The 23754-nt window shown below is 43.4% G+C and overlaps 1 protein-coding gene across 2 annotated transcripts in view; it reads left to right on the forward strand.

The window, feature by feature from the left end:
- The window catches only part of LOC115135519 (protein phosphatase 3 catalytic subunit alpha-like), a 51726-nt gene that overhangs the window by 7623 nt on the left and 20349 nt on the right, over positions 1–23754 (forward strand). For both annotated transcript variants that reach the window (XM_029670288.2, XM_029670287.2), the window contains exon 2: positions 15417–15617. In XM_029670288.2, the coding sequence (XP_029526148.1) occupies positions 15417–15617 (201 nt within the window). The remainder of the gene's footprint in view (positions 1–15416; positions 15618–23754) is intronic.

The raw sequence follows: 23754 nt of genomic DNA on the forward strand, positions 1-23754 counted from the left end.
CTATACAACATGGGAATATTTTCCAGTCTTGAATTTCACCTCGGTTTGCTCTCCTCATGCAGGATTGGTAGGCGAAGGGTTGCGATTTGTTTCAGAATGAGCGGGCTCTTCAAATTGTCCCAGTGCGCCTACAGTACTACGATGGACAGGGCAACATGATTTGATGATGCTATGGTGGGACCATCCCCACATCCAATAGGTTAAAGCTACAAAAACACAGATGTAGCCTATAATATGTCATACAGGCTCAGGCCTATACAGTTTAGACCACTCCCATACATTAATATTGCCTACAGGTACTTGGGAAAAAATGGCATATATCGTGACACAAGGTGAAACCCAGATGGTTGGAGTCTGAATGTTTATTAATCCAAAAGGAGTAGGCAAGAGAATGGTCGTGGACAGGCAAAAGGTCAAAACCAGATCAGAGTCCAGGAGGTACAGAGTGGCAGACAGACCTGTGGTCAAGGCAGGCAGAATGGTCAGGCAGGCAGGTACAGAGTCCAGAAACAGGCAAGGGTCAAAACCGGGAAGACTAGAAAAAAGAGAATAGCAAAAAGCAGGTGAACGGGAAAACCACTGGCTGACTTGGCACATACAAGACAAACTGGCACAGAGACAGGAAACACAGGGATAAATACACTGGGGAAAACAAGCGACACCTGGAGGGGGTGGAGACAATAGTGAGGACAGGTGAAACTGATCAGGGTGTTACACATATACACATATATGACTGGTATTGGATATATCAACTTTTGGGGTGAATATTATGCATAGACTGTCTTCTTGTAATGTATTCCTGCATACTATCTAACTTCTTGTTAGTACAATAAGTAACCAGTTCCATTGAAGACATCATCATTTATTTGTCATATGTTTAATATTTTTGGGGCTATTGCCAATAGGGGAATTTAATAATAATCGCTTTAGAAGCTGAGCATATTTAAGTTGTAATGAGTTAGCAAAAGAATGTGCTGCATGATAGTAAGTCAGCAAGCATTGCAAGGATGGATCCCTTCGTACTCAGTTCCATTCTGAGAGGGCATAGCTACATCATTTTGGAAAGGGACTGTTTTGAACAGGTGACAATACAGAGACAGCAGACAGCTGTGTGTTTTCTGTGCTGCATCTCAACGAGTGAGTGTTTTTGCAGAGAGGACAACGGGTTGACAGTGGAATGGGTTCACTCAAAGTTGACTGTAGTTGTTAATACAGGAACATCCGTCTTCTGTGGGTCAGTTGCATCGTAAGGGAGGAGGGATATGCTGGATGAACCACTGCAACTGTGTATTGAATGTGAAGGGATTTCAGGAGGACCACACCCAGATCAATGCCTGTGCCATCCTTGGCAGGTCTGGTAAATGCAGCAATCTCATAGCACTAGAAATTGATTAACCGATCAATCAATTTGAGTAATATCTTCATGCTGCTCACAAAAAAATCTCTTTTGAGATGGCTGAAGATTGAGGAATTGTGGTACTACTTGGGGCTTGTTTAGAGATCCTAATACCCTACACAGCTGCAGCTGTGGCAAATACAGTACCAGTCAAAAGTTTGGCCACACCTACTCATTTTATATTTGAGATTCTTCAAAGTAGCCACCCTTTGCCTTGATGACCGCTTTGTACACTCTTGGCATTCTCTCAACCAGATTCATGAGGTAGTCACCTGGAATGCATTTCATTTAACAGGTATGCCCTGTTAAATAGTGGAATTTCTTTCCTTCTTAATGCGTTTGAGCCAATCAGTTGTGTTGTGACAAGGTAGGGGTGGTAAAAGACCAAATCCATATTATGGCATGAACAGCTGAAATAAGCAAAGAGAAACGACAGTCCATCACTAATTTTCTTGATTGACTGAAGGTCAGTGTGGGGTGTGGGGGCGCTTTGCTGGTAAAACTGTCAGTTATTTATTTAGAATTCAAGTCACACTTAACCAGCATGGCTATCACAGCATTCTGCAGCGATACGCTATCCCATCTGGATTGTGCTTAGTGGGACTATAATTTGTTTTTCAACAGGACAATGACCCAACACACACCTTCAGACTGTGTAAGGGCTATTTGACCAAGAAATTGAGTGATGGAGTGCTGCATCAGATGACCTGGCCTCCACAATCACCCAACTTCAATCCAATTAAGTTGGATGAGTTGGACCGCAGAGTGAAGGAAAAGCATCCAACAAGTGCTCAGCATATGTAGGAACTCCTTCAATACTGTTGGAAAAGAATTCCAGGTGATGCTGGTAGAAAGAATGCCAAGAGTGTGCAAAGCTGTCATCAAGGCAAATGGTGGCTACTTTGAAGAATCTAAAGTATCACATTTATTTTGATTTGTTTAACACTTTTTTTGGTTACTACATGATTCCATATGTGTTATTTCATAGTTTTAATGTCTTCACTATTATTTTACAATGGAGAAAATATTACAAATAAAGCTTACTTCATTGTTTTATTTTTTATTATTTTCACTGCATCAGGGATAGCGTGCAGGGTGCTGTTTTCACACTAGAGTAGAGTACAGTATAATTGACTGTATTGTACTTTACTGTATTTTATACTGTACTGAACTCTACTGAACTATACTCTACTGTATTCTATTGTACTTTATATACTGTAAATGTGTTGTTGTAAAATGTTTAGGGCGAAATGGTTCAAAGTAGTCCTTGTGCATAGAGTTGTATGGTTCGTTTAACTTTGCAACCAATGGTTTTTGTTTGGCAGAGTGATAAAGTGAAAAAGGTGAGTCTGCGTCATTCAGTTAACATGGAATTGCCCTGAAGCAAAGCTTAGCACATAGCTAAACATACTGGCCTATAAATGACTCACCTGTGTGTTTAAGCGTTTGTTTTCCCGTTTGATTTTACTCAGCGTTTATTTTTACGATGTCACACTTACTCTTATGTTCTCTTACAGTTATATATCAGGTGGTAAGATGTTAACCTCTGATGTGGTCACATCATTTCCCTCTGGTACTCAGTGATGGATACTATCATATGTCCACTTGCTACATCCTCCCACCTAACAGGACAGCGTCACAATGGCATGTGCTACATTCACAGTGGCATGAGTACTGTTTTATTGGTTCAAGGAGAGCCCTCTATTTACAAGTAGGGTCTCGGGAGTGTGTATTGACCTCACTCTTCAGCACTGTGATACATGATTGGTCCACACAGGAAATGTAACAGAGAGGGAAGAGGGTTCATTGAAAAATCTACCCTAGGTGCTGTTCTTCTCTGTCACACAGCTGGACTACTGTACCTTCTCTGTGTTTGGAGGTTGGGTGGCCACCAGGGATCATGGGGATTTGAGTCTTTGTATAGAGGAATGAGGATATTAGTGATGCCTATGAGTAAGGTTGTTGTGACCAGGACATGAACTAGCTATTGGAGGAGAGGAGACTGTGTCTGCCACTTGGCCTGGTCCCATGTCAGGGCATCTCTGGAGAGTGTGAACAATCAAGCTAGGCTCTTAGAGTGATTCTAGGACATTATAGGTGTTAGTTCAGGTGGGGCTCGGTAAATCACTGTGGATTGAATGCCTTTTGTCTGAGAGAGGCAACCCTCACAATACCCAATTTATTTTCAGAACAAAACGGAGACAATCATGGAAAGGGCTCACCTATCAGTAGAGGCACTTCTGGATTTAGACAGCCAGTCAGTAAGCACACAGGGGGAATCTCTCTTCTGAAATATGATTATGACATGTGCAGTCTCTCAGTTTTTCTCTCCCAAAGCTTAGGCTGGATAGAGATCTTCCTAAAAAATGGTGACCATCCTTTAGACATCCATATTTACAATAAACATTCAGCCGTTTCTGATCCGTTTCTCTACACCCACAATTAGATTTCTGACATTCACTGTGAAAATGCACAGCTAGTTGTTGTGTTCACGTATAAGGGTCTGTGGGAGAAGAGGCCTTTCACCATTCTGCTATGCCTATGCTTGTCCTGTTCTCATGAGCGTTTGTGTGTTTTATTACTATGATGGATGCTATATAAGAGGGTGTGTGTGCGTTTTGTTTGTTTTTGAGAATATCAGTGACATGGTTGGCTCATTGGCCAGACAGCGTAGAGCCCACCCCCTGAGATGAGTGGATGTGGTGGATCTTGATGGTGTGATACCCTGCGCCCAGCTCGCCCCCTCTGAAGGCTATCTGCATGCATGATACTCACAAGCTTTATATAGCAGTGTGGGTGAATTATTTAAGGATTGGTTTGCAGCAGTGTTTTACTGCACACAGGCCTCTTACATAATGAAACTTCCCTGAGGTCTAGCGATGAGAGGGGGTAGAGGAGGGAGATGGAGTCAGGGAGAGTAGTGTAGTGGAGAGGACAAATCTAAAGGATAGAGTAAGGGGGGGTGGAGGAGAGAGACACTTGCACATGATTTCACACACGCATGAGAGCTGTTACAGTAGCAACAGTCATCAACAAGTTTATTTTATTTTATCCATCAGATATTGACTGAATTATGGCGGACAAATAATGAATGGAGGTCAGGGATTTAGGTGTTCAATTCCTGTCAAATTTAACTTTTGTTCTTAGAATATAAGGAATATGTTGTCATTTTTTAAATATTTTGTGTAAAAATAAAGAAAATTATATGTTCTTAATTTGCATAAATATACAATGTGTATTTGCATATACTGTATGAATTCATTAACGTAAAGGGGTGGAACATGGCTGCAAACACCAAGAATCGGGTAGGTGCCCTGTACACGCCACGTGTTCCCATTTTGAACCATTTAATATCTTTTTTTTTTTGTAATTGTATTTTTCGCCCCTTTTTCTCCCCAATTTCATGATATTAATTGGTAGTTACAGTCTTGTCCCATCGCTGCAACTGCCTTATGGACTCGGGAGAGGCGAAGGTCGAGAGTCATGCGTCGGTCGAGAGTCAACACGACCCCGCCAAGCCGCACTGCTTCTTGGCACACTGCTCGCTTAACCCGGAAGCCAGCCACACCAATGTGTCAGAGGAAACACCATACAGCTTGGCGACCGAAGTCAGCGTGCATGTGCCCGGCAGCAAATAAAATGCACTGTAGGCCTACCAATGGACAATCGGATGGCTCAGTTTACCATGTCTGCAGTAACGTAGCAGGCGTAAAAAAGAAAGCTACAGCACAATTGAGACTGAGATTTCAAGACTTTTAAAACCATGACTAAGTAGAGACTGTTCACGAATTACAGCAAAGAGCTGCCATAAAATGTGCGCTCTACCTACGTCCACTCATGCTACAAACAGCAGTGAAGTTGCACTGAATGAGTAGGAAAGTGTATGGATAGGTTTACCTTGTTATTATTGGGTCTTTTTTAATATTGTGGAATACTTCACTTTGTCTAGGCTCAGGCTAAGACCCAGATGCAGACACAGGAGGTGGATAATATGAGTCTCAGAGTTGATTACAGTACAAGGGAAAGGCAATCGGTAGGTCAAGGCAGGCAAAGAGTCATAATCCAAATCAGAGTCAGGCAGGTACAGGACGGCAGGCAGGGTCAGGACAGGCAGAAAGACCAGAACTGGGAAGACTAGAAAAAGCAAAAACTAAAACACAGGAAACAGGGGATCACGCTGGTAGGACTTGGTGGGACAAGATAGAAGGGGAGACACCTGGTGGGGGTTGGAGACAATCACAAGACAGGTGAAACAGATCAGGGTGTGACATTCTCTGGTCATGTGAGTAACAACATGAATTTGTGCACGAGGCAGAAATTGCGGTGCGACTTGAGTTTCGCCATCAGCTTGAAGACGGCGTCCCTTTTTGGTCAGTGTCAGTGGAGGAAATGGAGAGCAGAGGGACGTTGAGAGGCAGACCCTCAGTCTGCTCCCCTCGTAGAGTGCAATTGGGGCCTGCAATTCGGCGGCGTTCCTGCATCTCCGGTAACCCCTCTTTTTTACTTCTATTGGTAACTTGTTAAACTAGGACAGGCAGGAGACGATGGTGCTCCAGTACAGTAGGTGGCGTTAATGCACAATAATGTTGGATGCCAGTCCCCGATAAATCCACAGAGCAGGGGCGACAAAGGGTACTTGGCTAGCTGTACACCAGTACTGTTTTTTAGCTAGCTGTCGGGCTTTATTTTCCTGCAGTCCTGTTAATGATGGCTTATGGCAGTTGTTTGGCAGGTGGAAGCGAAGGACACTGTGTTCTAGCTTCACCAGCCAGTCCGATACACACCAGGTGGGAGGCGTGGCGACACCGGGTACTGGCTAGATAACTAGCATGCTAGCTTGCACACAATGTCTCCCCATCCTCCCACCTGCTGTGCTACCGGTAGGCGGTGGCGATACCGGTAGACAGTGTCCTTTACCCCCACCTGTCGGGCACTGTTTTCCCACAGTTCTATTAACGACGGTGAGGGCGGGTGTCCCGCTAGGTAGCAAGGAGGACTCCGGCAGGTGGGATCGAAAAAACTCATGCAGGAACCAATGGGATGCTCGGGGGGGGGGTTCATGAAGGAACCAATGGGATGCATGCAGGAACACCCCAAATTGCAGGCTGCAGTTGCACAATATTGCTGCCCTCTCCCTCCACTGAGACTGACAATCAGACGCAGACTCCATCAGCCCAGTAAGATAATTTAAAAATATTAAACTATTTATTTATTAATTATAAACATTTCTTCTCACTCAGCTGTGCCCGACAAGTAATACAACAACTAGTGTGATTATTTAGCCTACCTCAAATATTGAAATATATACAGTATCAGTCAAAGGTTGACACACCTACTCATTCAAGGGTTTTTCTTTTGTTGTTATTATTTTCTACAAAACTATGAAATAACACATGTGGAATCATGTAGTAACCAAAAAAGTGTTAAACAAATCAAAATATATGAAACATTTGAGATTCTTCAAAGTAGCCACCCTTTGCCTGGATGAAAGCTTTACACACTATTGGCATTCTCTCAACCAGCTTCACCTGGAGTGCTTTTCCAACAGTCTTGAAGGAGTTCCCACATATGCTGAGCACTTGTTGGCTGCTTTTCCTTCACTCTGCGGTCCAACTCATCCCAAAGCATCTTAATTGGATTGAAGTTGGGTGATTGTGGAGGCCAGGTCATCTGATGCAGCACTCCATCACTCAATTTCTTAGTCAAATAGCCCTTACACAGCCTGGAGGTGTGTTGGGTCATTACCCTGTTGAGAAACAAATGATAGTCCCACCAAGCGCAAACCAAATGGGATGGCAAATCGCTGCAGAATGCTGTGGTAGCCATGCTGGTTAAGTGTGCCTTGAATTCTAAATAAATCACAGACAGTGTCATAAGCAAAGCACCATCACACCTCCTCCATGCTTCACGGTGGGAACCACACATGCGGAGATAATCCACTCCCCTACTCTGTGTCTCAGAAAGACACAGAGGTTGGAACCAAAAATCTCAAATTTGGACTCATCAGACCAAAGGACAGATTTCCACCAGTCTAATGTCCATTGCTCGTGTTTCTTGGCCCAAGCAAGTCTCTTCTTATTGATGTCCTTTAGTAGGGGTTTCTTTGCAGCAATTCAACCATGAAGGCCTCATTCACTCAGTCTCCTCTGAACTGTTGATGTTGAGATGTGTCTGTTACTTGAACTCTGTGAAGCATTTATTTGGGCTGCAATTTCTGAGGCTGGTAAATTGAATAACTCATCCTCTGCAGCAGAGGTAACTCTGGGTCTTCAATTCCTGTGGTGGTCCTCATGAGAGACAGTTTCATCATAGCGCTTGATGGTTTTTGCAACTCCACTTGAAGAAACTTTCAAAGTTCTTAAAATTTTCCTGAATGACTTACCTTCATATCTTAAAGTAACGATGGACTGTCGTTTCTCTTTGCTTTTTTGAGCTGTTCTTGCCATAATATGTACTTGGTCTTTTACCAAATAGGGATATCTTCTGTATACCAACCCTATCTTGTCATAACAACTAATTGGCTCAAACGCAAGAGTGTGCAAAGCTGTCATGAAGGCAAAGAATGTCTACTTTGAACAATCTCAAATAGATTTTTTGTTGAGTACATTTATTTAACCATTATTTTACCAGGTAAGTTGACTGAACACTTTCTCAATTACAGCAACAACCTGGGGAATAGTTACAGGGGAGAGGGGGGTGGATGAATGAGCCAATTGTAAACTGGGGATGATTAGGTGACCGTGGTGGTATGAGGGCCAGCTTGGGAATTTAGCCAGGACACCAGGGTTAACACCCCTACTCTTACGATAAGTGCCATGGGATCTTTAATGACCACAGAGTCAGGACACCCGTTTAAATTCCCATCCGAAAGACAGCACCCTACACAGGGTAGTGTCCCCAACCACTGCCCAGGGCCATGTCCCCAACCACTGCCCAGGGGTATTGGGAAATTTTCTTTAGACCAGAGGAAAGGCTGCCTCCTACTGGCCGTCCAACACCACTTCCAGCAGCAGTTGGTCTCCCATTGAGGGACCGACCAGGACCAACCCTGTTTAGGGTTGTTCAGAAGCAAGCCAGCAGTGGGATTCCATATGTTATTTCATAGTTTTGATATCTTCGCTATTATTCTACAATGTAGAAAATAGTCAAAATAAAGAAAAACCTTGGAATGAGTAGGTGTGTCCAAACTTTAGACTGGTACTGTATATTTTGAAATTACTACCTCATTACTACAGTACTGTTTTTAATAGATTCATTTTGCATATACTTATATTTTTTAAATAATGTTAAAAAAATATTTCATAATAATCTGAACAGTAGATATCGCTTGCATTTTGTAAGTCATCTTGACTCAGAAAAGGTTGGTGTCCATTGATCGAGAGCTAGGCCTACCTGTGTCATGTAAAAAATCTCCCCAGCGTGAAATAGTTCCCAGTCGTTCTGATCGTTCGATGTTCTGGTTGTGACGTCATGCTATAAAACGTCTCCCAGCGTGAATATGTTCCCAGTTCAATAATTGGACGCGCAGCTCTTTATGTGGGATGGCTGAGCTCGTGCGGATGTTTCTCTCACACCCTCCTTCACCTAGAAACATTGTTCTGTGGGCACGCGCAATTTGCTTCACACGTCTGCCAATTAATGGTGGCCAGAAGTATTGACTCTGACCAATCAGAAGCTAGTTGAGACGTGAGGTCAGCATATAAATACCCGGACTCGCGTGTCGAAGTGCGGAGGGTTGATGGGAAAGTATTTTGTGATTGTAAAACGTTTGGACACTCATATATATATATATACATATATATATATATATACATATATATATACACATATATATATATACATATATATATATATATATATATATATACATATATATATATATATACACATATATACACATATATATATACATATATACACATATATATATATACATATATATATACACACATATATATATATATACACACATATACATATACACATATATACATATATATATATATACATATACATATATATATATATATATATATATATAATGTTTGTTAGCAATACAAACAAGTTAAAATTGCACACTTCTGAGAACAAGCCATTATTAAGACCAGTTTACAGCTAATTATGCTAGTTAGCTAGCAAGGGCGAGGGGGGTGTGAGAAAAACATCTGCACGAGCTCAACCATCCACACAAACGCGCGTGCAATTTATTTTCCCGATGTGAAATGTTTACAACATGACGTCACAATCAGAACAATCGGGAACTATTTCACACCGGGAAGATTTTAACAGGACAACCTGCCCCCACCTGCGCTGTCTAGACGGCTGCAATAATTACTGTTAGTTAATTCTGTTGCATTATTCAACAAGTGTGCCAATAGCAGGATACCCTCGGATTAAAAATCAACAAGCTTGGCTCCAGATTACACCCATCTATACATACTTTACATAGGTTTGTAAAATCACACATAATATCACTATAATCCAAGTGTTCCTTTTGGGAGGTTGCTTTCATTTCAGCGCATCTAATTTGGAAACATTTCAACTGTATTATATCTTTTTTTGCACAAAAAATGAACACCCAAAATAATCTTTCTTTCTTGTGATGCAGGTGTCGGAACAATACGTTACACCCCCAACAAAGTGTGAGCATTCTTATAGATGTAACCGGAAAACAATGCATTTAATTGAGCCCATTTCAGCCATTACCAGGATGTGTTTGGCAGGTCATGGTAAACATTTCCACGGTCGCAATGTTTATTTAAAAAAAAATGACAGGCACAAGCAAGAGTATGAAAGAGCCTCAGGAGTCAAATGAAAGCAATCAATCCAGAGAAATGTAAGTGACAAGTGAACCCCACAAACACAATACATAGATGGCTGAAATGTGCTACTTAAAGTATACAGTTTGGAGGGGTAGACATATTATGGCCAGTGGACATAGCCTACCCTACATGGTTTTAGTAGGGGACAGAACACTAAAGGTACGCCTAGAACATAGCACCTAGAAGATGGGTCATAGAACCAACTCCTAGAGCCATCATGGTGGTGGTGACAAAAAGAGACCTGAACCGATGACTGAGTTCTGCCATTTTGTGAATGTCCAAATGTGTGCTCTACGCATAACTGAAGAGCAATGTACAGCTCTAATTCAACTGAGTTTACCTGTTGTGGTTTTGGGACATCATCAGTACTGTAGACTGGTCAAACAAACACTGCCTAGTGTCTACCCTGGCTGCTCTGTTCAGATCCCCGCTAACATGGCTTCCTCCTTGGCTCCTTCTCTTCCCAGTCTTTAGCATATTGGGTTTTCATGCATGGGCTGATCTGTGGGCCGCAAGCTGCCATACGGCCTTGGCAGACTCCATGCAAACAGTCAGAATGCACTTTAGGGCTCTGCACATTTGGGGTTTTGCACAGGAAAGAAACAGGGTCAACGTAGGTCCAATCAGTGAACACACTCATTTAGACATTTCAAACATTCGCATCACAGGCTGTTGAGTGCTATGATAACAAACCCTTCAGTTATCCCAACAGCTACACAATCTCAATTAAATGGAGTACAGAGTACAGTGATAATCCCAACAATAATAACGAGACAAATGTCAACATTGGTATTGAATGGACTCTTTAAAGGTCAAGAGTTATTCACAGTGCACACAGGAACCAAACACAACATCTTGTCACCCAAATGATTAGGCAACATTGTTTGCCATGTTATTTACAATATCTCCACGTGTCTCTAGTCTTGTCTATTTAATAAAAGAAAAGCTCGCTGGCAACACTGCATATGGCTTAGGCAGGAATCTGCACTTAGGTAGTAAATTCTACTCTTTAGTTATGTGCAATGTCCATTACAAAGTTAGGATGACATAAACCACAAGAGTCCCTGGGCAGTGTTTGACCAACAGTTCCCCCCGTCTCTCTCTCTCTGCAGCATCCAGCCTGGCAATGTTTCATGACAGGTTGATATACAGTAGAGTGGCTGTAAAAATTTTTTTAAAAGGACCTAGGCAACAAGGCAAAAAAACATTTATTAATGAAGGTACAGTACATGTGTCTGGTGGTAATTACTGTAGGCTGTGCAATGACGATAAGTCCATGGAATAGCAGAATGGGTGAGAAGCTATATTTGTATTGTTAGTCTCCTGTTTATTTAAACCCTTACTCAATTATCAAGCTCCCTGCCCTTTCTGCATTGTCTTGGGGAAATTGTGCTTCATAAAAGGAGAGAACGAGGGAATACTGTATCCTCTGATCCTCCCATGCAAATCGCAGTATTTCGCGCTGACACTGACTGTATTTCAAAAGTTAGCTGCTGTTGCCCGGCAACGTACACCACAGTTCAACTAAGCTTGGGCGCCCAGTCTCCCATCTCAACCCCCCCACCTCCCCCTCTTTCTTTCTCTCGTGTGTTTTCACCATGCCTGGTGTTCTCTCCCTCTAAATCCTCCCTCCTTTTCTTGGTTTCTTTCTCTTGCTCCCCTCTACACTCTCACCTCTCGCCCTCTTTCTCTCCCCCTCTCTAATGTCCACCAGTAATCTCCCTGACTTCTCAGTCTTTTAGCGTCGGAGAGTATCAGAAGCACAGTACTGTCTGTTGTGTAAAAACACACACTGAAGGAAATGATGCACACTCTCAAACAGATACAGACATGTCTACAAACATACAGGGCATGCAGTATCTCTAGTCTCTTCATTAGGTACAGTACCTACCACTGCTGTTCTACCATTAGGGCTCTTTTGAGTGTATTATAGTGGCTGTTCAGTGACGTCTGTAGGTTAGACTGAGATATAAACACACCAGACAGGCCACTGAGATTGTGACACATTCTTTTGATCACACAGCTCTGCCTCATCTCGCTCCTGCTAGCTGTGAGAACACAATCTGGTTCATAGCATTGAGGAGTGAACATTATTTCCCCCGAGTACCACCATTAAATCTTTTGTCTTGCCCATTCACACATACACAATCCATGTCTCTGTTGTCTCAAGGCTTAAAAATTCCTTCTTTAACCCGTCTCCTCCCCTTCATCTACACTGACTGAAGTGGATTTAACAAGTGACATCAATAAGGGATCATAACTTTCACCTGGTCAGTCTAGGTCATTGAGTGTTTTGTACACTCGGTGTGTATTTGGAAACACAATACAGTCAGGTATACACACCTACCGTATGTGTAAGCACAGAGGCAAACACGTTAACATGCACCGTTCAGGCAAATAACACAAGCCCAAAACGTACGCACATGGACATATACTAACATGGACTTTCACACACACACACGCACAGATAAAACACAAACACACTGTTGAATGGGATTAATTTACCCCAGTGAAAATATCCTGCCAGGCCTGGGCTCATTATCCCAGCAGCAGGAACATGAGATTTCTCTCTTTTCCCCCTCTAGTCAAGCATCCATTATTTAACAGCATGTTGATCACGTTGGGCCTCAGCTCGGAGAGCTCTCTGCTCTCTCTCTTCTATTCCCCCAGCGTTCAGCTCAGCAGCTCCCCATCGCCACGTGCACTGAGCAACACAAATCTCTAGCCGACAAACTTGGCCATATTGCTGTATTACTCTGTGTGCGTGCGTGTGTGCATGTTTGCGCATCTCAGACAACCATATTGCAGGGGCTGGAGCACCACTCTGCTTTAGGTCATTGTATCAGCTGGTTTTTATTATTACTTTTCAGTCAGCAACAGGTTTAGAGCTGAGACACTGGTGAGGGAATCACTATCCAATCAAATACTTTTTGTAGGTTTGTACAGTAGTGTTATTGGCTGATGGAAACAATCAAGACCCCCAGGCCTATATAGTTGTGAGTTCACAGGTGCATTGTCCTTTGGGTCAAAGGACCTGCCTGATGTGTGGTGTTTTCATTCTAACTGGTCTGTGATGTAAGAGCACAATGGTGTTGGATTTAGTATCCAATCTGAATCAAACATAATTGTCTACGACCGATTGATTGGAATGCAAACCTGCTTTCATAGTAAGGCCACAGGTCCAGCAGTAAGAAAGGCTGCTGCCGGCCTCCCGGGTGGCGCAGTGGTCTAGGGCACTACATCGCAGCTCTAGCTGTGCCACCAGAGACTCTGGGTTCGCAGCCAGCCGCGACCGGGAGTTCTGTGGGGCGACGCACAATTGGCCTAGCGTCGTCCAGGTTAGGGAGGGTTTGGCCGGTAGGGATATCCTTGTCTCATCGCACACCAGCGACTCCTGTGGCGGGCCGGGCGCAGTGCGCGCTAACAAAGGTAGCCAGGTGCACGGTGTTTCCTCCGACACATTGGTGCAGCTGGCTTCCGGGTTGGAGGTGCGCTGTGTTAAGAAGCAGTGCGGCTTGGTTGGGTTGTGATACGACCTTCGTCTCTCCCGAGCCCGTACGGGAGTTGTAGCGATGAGACAAGATAGTAATTACTAACAAATGAAAAGGGGGTAAAATTTATTTAAAAAATAAAAAAGCGTGGCAACATGACCTTTTTATACAGTATTATGCAAAGCGTGCTGCAGATTAGCTTCAGTGCAAAAAAAGTCCCTTTGTTGCTCCCAAAGCAATGGATGTGATGTTGGATGGGATGTTTTCAGAGGATGTCTGGCAGACAGGTGCTGTCTTATTCATGGGTTTAGATTTGTATTAACGACCCAGTGAAGTTATTCCTTCAGACTAAAGTTTTGTTTCCTGTCGTATTACAGTATTATTGGCTTTCTCATCAGAAATGACGGCACCCTCTGGTTGGAACACAGCACAACCCGTTCCCTCTTTATAGGGATCGGAGATACATATAGTAATTACTCAGATAGAGGGCTTTATCTGCCACCATTATGTTGAGCAAACTTTTGTTAAGATGTTTATACTAACATATGGATTGTTGACTCTCACTAAAAAAAGAGGTTGTGTTATCTGGGGAAAAATCACGTAGATTGTCCATTTACAGCGATTCATAAATTATAATATACTGTGGAAGCATCCATAATTAAAGTAGGCCACATTTTGGAAGAATTTGTTGACAGAACTTTTCCCCTCTGCCATTTCTGCATAAAGAAAAAAAAGTTTGACTTTCTTTTAGGTGTCTTGAAGAGCGGGGTTAGCTTTATGCATATAAGCACCATAATTGAACGGGCTCAGCAGGTTTAACCAACGTATTGGAGGATTGAGTATCTGTTTTAGGCATTAGTTCTAACGTGAATTGTAGAAGCCGGTACAATGAAGACATCTAACTAGCCTGCGGCAATCCCTTGTTGTGTCCTTACGGTGGTACGCAAACGTTCAGCACCAGCACGAACCAAAACAAGAGGCTGGTCGCTGTTTCAGCACCACGGCCATTAAACAGCGCCAGGCAGCTCATAAGGAAATGTTTCAACGCACCTGTGTTGGGCTCTGTCTGCAGGTCTGCTGATAGACACTCTATGACGCTTTTATTGCCATACTGCTCTCAGACTATTTGGAATCCGGCATCTGAGGATGTCTAACGGTTTCCCCCTGTGAGCTGGCTGTACAACTGATGCTCTGTGTTCAACTGCTATACCGTGTGAGGGTCTCTAAGGGGAGTGGTCTTTGTTCCCTGTCTCATGATGGTTTGATTTGATGGGTCTGTTTCCTCTTCTCATTGGCTCTCATCTTTCCCGCCCTCTATATCTGGGGCCCTCAGCGTTTTGGATTGGATTGTACTGTACTACATGAAGTCATGTTCCCTGGTACAATACATCCCGCAGAGGGAACTAATGTCATAGGAAGGACAAGCTAGCTAATGTAGAATAATCCTCTGCACCATCAGTCTGGACCAGAGTTAAAGTAGCTTGCAAACATTATCAAACATTATCAAACAAGCTTACTTTAGCTTTTTTTTTTTTTTAACAAAACATTATGCGATTAGAATTCTCTGGGATCTTTTCCCCGTGCTTAACTTTAAGTCTGAAGTATTTGTGTCCTAGCCTCAGAGCAGGTGATCACGGACTGTCTCAATGTCCCATTGGGGTGTGTTGTCTCACCTCACTGTGTTGTCTCACTGTGTTGTCTCCACAGCCGTGCCCTTCCCCCTGAGTCATCGCCTCACGTTGAAGGAGGTCTTTGACAGTGAGGGGAAGCCCAGGGTGGACCTGCTCAAAGCCCACCTCACCAAGGAGGGCCGCGTGGAGGAGGCCGTGGCACTGCGCATCGTCAAGGAGGGCGCCGCCATCTTGCGCCAGGAGAAAACCATGCTGGACATAGAAGCACCAGTCACAGGTGAGGAATAGAGATCACCTTTACCTTTTTGACTTTGGTGAAACAAACGTTGACTAACGTTCATATCACGGTCCAACAGGGTGGAAGGAAGACAGACCTGTCTGTTGAAGACAGACCTGTCAGAATAGATATGATTTCTTCTGGTTACTTGGTCCAGTGGCGAGTGAGAACGAGTATTATGAGTGACTAGGTTGCTGTGAGAGTGGGTCTGTGGGTCTAAAGTGCTTCAGACTGAGGGACTCTTTTATAAGCAGGTTAACGTGAGAGTGAGTCTGAGCTCTGGAGCAAACCTGCACTGTAGAGAACTTGGTATTTTGGCTATCTGGGAGAATGTACTTTCGTTTGATGTATAAATGTATGTGTGTGAAGGTGTCTTACTGTACTATGTCTATAAGCAAATATTTGTGGGCAAGTAGAGTGTCTGAAAGTGAAACAGGAAGACAAGCATAGCGAGACTGGGAGTGAGTGTGCAAATGAATGACCTGAAATACAAAAATAAACTCCAAAGCACCTGACTGGAGTTGAAATGAAGATGAAAAGTAGAGACGGCAAAGCAGGACTCTCTATATGCAGAGTCCCATATCAGGTAGCTGTCACTTTCAAGTGTTACAGGCATGTAAGAATAATATATTTCTCAAGCACCTCAAGCGCTCTGTATCTCTCTTTATCTTTCTTTTCAAGTATCAGAGCATCAATGTCGAGTGTCGTTTGAAGATACCTCTCAGACAGGCACTTATACATGATGAGGACCAGAGTATACTGAGGCTTGTTCAACCAATCATAGAAGTACAGCGGTTTGTCACCTCACCTGCATTTAAAGGGGTTGACTCCAAAACGCAATAAACACACATTTTTCACATTTAGCATTTTTTTAAATCTGAAAATGAATTGTTCCTTTCTATGAACATTTACTTTCAGATGTGCTTTAGAATGTGTTTTGTTGCAAAACGCGATATCGGACACTATGCGCTGTGTCCTGAGCCATGTGTTTAGACAGTTGGGACATTGACGTTTCTGCATTATGATGCATTTACATGACACTACAACATTCTATGGCAGCCATTTTATCTCCCATTAACAGAATGACAATTATGATGTGTTTAGCCTACATGACACTTCAGCCCCATTAACATCACACATGGAATTTAGTTAAAAAATATATATATATTACAAATTCAAAGAGTTGGCCAAACTCTCTAAATATATGGCTCTGGCTAGATCCACTGTCCAGATGCATGGAACATTCCATATGTTTCTTGTCACTAGCGTAAAAGTGAATCATTTAGCGAATAATTTCCATTATATTTGTCTGTTCAGTCATAAGTGAGTTTTTTCTAAATATCTTTTCCACACTTAGGAATGTAATCGTATTACAGTTTTTTTTTTTTTACCATCGCTAGGACCCAGATCTCAATACTTAGGTCACTTTTTCAAAACTTCACACAGATCTCCTAACCAACTTTCAGCTTGGCACAGCAGTTAATTTCACATCCAAAATGCACTAACACTACCAAAACACTTCATACATGTCTCAAATCAACTCATTCTTCCATAACACTAGCAAAGGTTGTCACCCAACAAGCACACTGTCAGTCATAAATCAATGACCTATTAAAAAGACCAACAACAGGTAGCATTGCGCAATGTTTTCTTTTGTCAAATGTCTTTACAAAACAAGAATGACACCTCTCTACTGTTTAGAATTCATTGCAGTGTATGTTACAGGAATGAATCAGACATGATGTCATATGTTATGTCATTTCTTTTTTGCCATTGATTGATTCCAAAATACAAGATTTTGTATATACACCATCTACCGGATACAGTAGCAATGCTTGTCAACCCTGTCTTCTGCATTTGGCCACAGGTTCTCATCCACATCACATCTTATGTCATCTTGGGCAACACACCTAGGAACTAATCTATTGGCCTGGTCCATCCCTGGCAATCTTCCTCCTCTGTCAGCCACTTCTCTTATCTCTGGCTGGGTCCATGTTTACATTTACAGAACAGCATTATTCCTAAGATGTCCCCTTTTGTATAGATGGTAATGAAATTGAAAGACTTAACACATTTTGTAGGGGTTCAGCTACAACGGGAATCAGCTGTGGTTGGTCTAATTGTTTTGATAGTATTTCATTTGTTAGATGTGGAATATATTTCGGTATAGTACTACTGTAGAAGTGTAGGATATTGCTGTCTTATTCAATGTTGTGTTATGTTAGGTTTTGAACTTAAGTTGAACAGTTTTGAATAGAGTATGTAAAAATGTGCAAACTGGCCTGTAGGTACATAGAATTCTGGGTGGTGCTTGTGAGTGAGAAAATAATTCATGACATTTGAAAGATGTAGTCATTGAATGCATTTTGTGCCAAAGCAATGGACAATGATCGACAGTTTAGCCCACATAGACTGCTGTGGCACTCACTGTGTGAAGAGTTTTGAAAAAGTGACCTAAGTATTGAGGAATGGGTCCTAGTGAATATTAAAATAAAAAAACTAATTTAGGCTAACAGGCTTAGTCATCCAGATGCGGCGATAGACAGCTGTCACTCTCAGCTGTTAGCCAGCGGGCTACCTAGCGTTACATTTAGCTTTCAGCTCTTCACTTTGCTCACACTTTCGCCGCTATTGCAGTCGGCGCATCCCAGCAATTGGTTCACGTTAATACGCATCCTTCAAATCTATGTTCATGTGGCTATACATCCTCCCCGACAGAAGGTTTCGGAGGTTTCATTTCGAGGGTGTGGCCATCGAGTCTCTGGTCCTGGCTTTCGGGCTCTCTCTATCACCCCGCACCTTTTCTATGGTGGTGGAGGTGGCTTTGACACCGGTGCGGTGACAGGGGATCAGTGTATTGGCCTATCTGGAGCTCCACACTGCTGCGGTGATTTCCCATATTAAGTCTCAGGGGTTCATAGTGAATCATGAGAAAAGTTGTTAGACTCTGGCTCAGCACTTTCAGTTTCTGTCTCATTCTGGACTCGGGTTCTGAATCATGTGTTTTTGTCCCAACAGAGGAGAGTTGCATACTGGCTCTATCTGGCACGGTTTCAGCTGGGACACTTGTGCCAGGGATTATTGGGTCTGATGGCCAGTACGATTGCTGTGGTGCCTCTGGGACGGCTGTTGATGTGTCTGTGTCAGCGCTGGGTGATTGCTACGCTTCTTGATGCATCCCGACAGAGCCATCAGTTGCTCAACAGAGCCATCGGTTGGTATCCCTTGTCTTGTCTAAGGGCGTTGACTCCTTGGAAGGACCCGTGCTGGTGGTGGCGTGCATCAACGGGTAGGGAGGGATGCGGTCTACGGTCTTTACGGTTTCCACAGACGCGAAATTCATAGATCTGACCTGGGATCCGGGTCCTAAATTCAGACTTTTGTCTCGGATCTGGGTCAGGTCTGATATAATTGCCACGAGTCTCGGGCATGTGCAATTAATATTGATTTACCGACTGGACCCGATTGGACCTGTCCTCTGTTAATTTTGTGTTTGTGTGTTGAGAACTGAAACTCAATAAAATGTATAGCTTATGTCCAGCTGAAACTGGTTCCGGTTGCTCATCTCACTTACGCCTGCTGCTGAAGAGAGAGAGAGCGAGAGAGAATGTGTGTGAAAGGAGCCTTGGTCTAGGCTACTGTTGATTGTGAAGATGGAGTCCTTTTTTGTTGAAGTTAACAAAAGTTAGAGGGGAAAGATTATAGTGAATGTTTCTGTATTGGACAAAGATGAGAAGAACGTTGGAGAGGCCAAATGGACTGTGCAACTCACTATTGAGGTTGGAAACAATTTTCTACTTATTATCAATTGTTTAGTCATTTTTATTTATTCATTATTTTACCAGGTAAATTGACTGAGAACACATTCTCATTTGCAGCAACGACCTGGGGAATAGTTACAGGGGAGAGGAGGGGGGTGAATGAGCCAATTGTAAACTGGGGATTATTAGGTGACCGTGGTGGTTTGAGGGCCAGATTGGGAATTTAGCCAGGACACCAGGGTTAACACCCCTACGATAAGTGCCATGGGATCTTTAATGACCTCAGAGTCAGGAGACCTGTTTAATGTCCCACCTGAAAGACAGCACCCCCAATCACTGCCCTGGGGCATTGGGATATTTTTTTAGACCAGAGGAAAGAGTGCCTCTTACTGGCTGTCCAACACCACTTCCATCAGCATGTGGTCTCCCATCCAGGGACTGACCAGGACCAACCTTGCTTAGCTTCAGAAGCAAGCCAGCAGTGGGATGCAGGGTGGTATGCTGCTGGCAAATTATTATCTTTGTAATTATTATTGTAGGCCTATTTAATCATCTAAACCAGTTCTTTAAATAGCCTGTACAAAAAGTGTTTTGTTTGATTTTGTTGAGACATTTTTGTTGGCTAAATTAAGTTCCAAAGGCAGTGCGCACCGGCACACAAATCATTTTTTGATCATTTGTTTTTGTTTTTAAGGACACGTAACTGTGGATCATTTGGCCAATATCGCTTGTCAATTGATGGCGCTGGAAGGGCCCAATTGTAGTTTTACAGTTGTTGTTATTCTCTTTTTCTACTCTCGGATCTGAATGGGTCTCTCGGATACGAACCAGACCTCCACGGTCCTTGTCAGAACGGGGCTGACTGTCCTGGGGTCCATTTGGAACGTATCTATACATACATTTGAAAATGTATCTATGCATTTCCATCTTTTTAGACCCGTGAAGACCTCTAACTGGTCTCTCTCTCTCTCTCTCTCTCTCTCTCTCTCTCTCTCTCTCTCTCTCTCTCTCTCTCTCTCTCTCTCTCTCTCTCTCTCTCTCCTCTCTTCTCTCTCTCTCTCTCCTCTCTCTCTCTCATCTCTCTCTCTTTCTCTCTCCTCTCTGTCTCTGTCTCTCTCTCTCTCTCTCTCTCTCTCTCTCTCTCTCTCTCTCTCTCTCTCTCTCTCTCTCTCTCTCTCTCTCCTCTCTCTCTCTCTTTCTCTCTCTCTCTCTCTCTCTCTCTCCTCTCTCTCTCTCTCCTCTCTCTCTCTCTCTCTCTCCTCTCTCTCCCTCTCTCCCTCTCTCTCTCTCTCTCTCTCTGTCTCTCTCTCTCTCTCTCTCTCTCTCTCTCTCTCTCTCTCTCTCTCTCTCTCTCTCTCTCTCTCTCTCTCTCTCTCTCTCTCTCTCCCTCTCTCTCTCTCTCTCTCTCTCTCTCTCCCCTCTCTCTCTCTCTCTCTCCTCTCTCTTTCTCTCTCCTCTCTCTCTCTCCCTCTCTCTCTCTCTCTCTCTCTCTCCTAAACCTGGCCCATTATCTGCTCGCATGGAGCAGTGTGCATTTCCTCTCAATTTGACGTATCTTCCCAGGTTCCTCAACATGGTTGCAGATATACTTTCACACTGGTCCTATCTCTATAGAGTGGAGACTGCACCCCTCGGGTGGTTGCCCAGATATGGGACCAGTTCAGCACGGTCGACGTAGATCTTTACACATCGCGTGCTAAAGTGCATTGTCGTCTGTTCTTCTCAATGAAGGATCTGGGCGCTCTGTTGGGAATGGAGACTTTGGCGTATCAGTGACCTCTGACCCTACTCTATACGTTTCTTCCGGTGGACCTCATTCGTGGAGAGGGTCCGACAGGAGGGTCTGTTGTTGATTCTGGTGGCCCCCCGTTGGCCCAGACGACCCTGGTTCCCGGAGATCATCTGCTTGTTGGGCGGGGGACCCGTGGAGGGATATATTGTCCCAGGCGCACGGGAGAGTTTGGCACCCACAACCGCAGATATGGGATCTGTGTCTGTTGTGCGCTTTACACATGTACTCTACATGACCAAAAGTATGTGGACACCTGCTTGTCGATCATCTCATTCCAAAATCATGGCCATTAAAGTGGAGTTGGTTCTCCCTTTGCTGCTATATCAGCCTCCACACTTTTGGGAAGGCTTTCCACTAGATTTTGGAACATTGCTGCAGGGACTTGCTTCCATTCAGCCATTAGAGCTTTAGTAAGGTCGGGCACTGATGTTGAGCGATTAGGCCTGGCTCACAGACGGTGTTCCAATTGATCCCAAAGGTGTTCGATTGGGTTGAGGTCAGGACTCTGTGCAGGCCAGTCAAGTTCTTCCACAACGATCTTGACAAACCATTTCTGTTTGGACCTCAGTTTGTGCACGGGGTATTGTCATGCTAAAAGAGGAAAGGGCCTTCCCCAACCTGTTGCCACAACGTTGGAAGCACAGAATGCAGTTAACCTACTGTTCCTAGGCCGTCATTGAAAATAAGATTTTGTTCTTAACTGACTTGCCTGGTTAAATAAAGGTAAAAAATAAAATAAGAAATAGCAAGTAGACCTATTTACCATTACATCTAATCCCATAGGAAGTAGACCTATTTACCATGACATCTAATCACATAGCAGGTAGACCTATTTACCATTACATCTAATCACATAGCAGGTAGACCTATTTACCATTACATCTAATCACATAGCAGGTAGACCTATTTACCATTACATCTAATCACATAGCAGGTAGACCTATTTACCATTACATCTAATCACATAGCAGGTAGACCTATTTACCATTACATCTAATCACATAGCAGGTAGACCTATTTACCATTACATCTAATCACATAGCAGGTAGACCTATTTACCATGACATCTAATCCCATAGCAGGTAGACCTATTTACCATTACATCTAATCCCATAGCAGGTAGACCTATTTACCATTACAACTAATCACATAGCAGGTAGACCTATTTACCATTACAACTAATCCCATAGCAAGTAGACCTATTTACCATTACATCTAATCACATAGCAGGTAGACCTATTTACCATTACAACAAATCCCATAGCAAGTAGACCTATTTACCATTACATCTAATCACATAGCAGGTAGACCTATTTACCATTACATCTAATCACATAGCAGGTAGACCTATTTACCATTACATCTAATCCCATAGCAGGTAGACCTATTTACCATTACATCTAATCACATAGCAAGTAGACCTATTTACCATTACATCTAATCACATAGCAGGTAGACCTATTTACCATTACATCTAATCACATAGCAGGTAGACCTATTTACCATTACATCTAATCCCATAGAAAGTAGGTTCTCTTCTGTACTCATCAGCCTGTTCTACTCTCCCCCATGTCTGAATCCCCTGTCATACTACGGCCATGGAGGGAGAGGAAGGCTGGAGTAAGGCAGTAGAGGACACAGGAACTCACCGTTTACCATACTACATCAGCAGCTAGTGTTCACTTGGACTGGGCTGTAATGTGAGTCCCGACTCATTTGCTTTGTCAGATAACTGCCCATTTATCCCATGTTTATACAGGTGATTACATTGAGATTAGAAATCTATTTGTACTCTGGTGCCTGCTTCATTTGTTGAGCATTAATAATGGATGATGATGTGGGTATCAGTGCAAAGACAGTTGCAAAGTGTGGATCTCTATGTAAGACGACTGTATTTTTGCTGTTACTAGCACTGTTTTAGAGTGTCTGTGCTTAGTCTTACGTTTGTGTGTGTGTGTGTGTGTGTGTGTGTGTGTGTGTGTGTGTGTGTGTGTGTATTTATGCATTCATGTACTACTACTGTATGTGCTGTGTGCATGTGCTATTTGTGCGTGTGCGTGTGTTGATTGCTTTACTCACACAAGCAGAGGCTCCCACTCGCGTTGCTCTGAGCTTTGAGTGGACAAAAGGCCACAGTGGAGCTGATAGAGGGAGACCGAGGCAGATGGAAGGAGGAGAGGGAGGGTGAGTGGGAGCGAGAGAGTGGTGATGAAAGAGAGGAGACGGGGAAAGATGACGAAATGAGATGCAGGTTTAGTCTGTAAAGCCACAGTGTTGAGCACCCAGGGTCCAGTTGTTATTGTCTCCAGGGGATTGGAACCAGCCAGCCAGAGTCCCAGTGTCCCAGCCTCCCAGGCTCCCTCCCCCAAGGCCCAGGGTCCCTGAGCCACACCCACCTCCTACTGGGGGTAGAAAGAGAGAGGCCTCTGGGGCCAAACACCCAGGCAGCATCGCCATGCCAACACCACGCGAGGGCGAGATGATATATAGAAACTTCCATTTATTTCATGATTTATTCACATAAAAATCATATCACCATGGCAACAGGAGTTTGCAACTTCCCTCATCTCTCTGACACACTCTC

This window comes from Oncorhynchus nerka, linkage group LG10, assembly GCF_034236695.1.
Source record: "Oncorhynchus nerka isolate Pitt River linkage group LG10, Oner_Uvic_2.0, whole genome shotgun sequence".
Lineage (NCBI taxonomy): Eukaryota > Metazoa > Chordata > Actinopteri > Salmoniformes > Salmonidae > Oncorhynchus > Oncorhynchus nerka.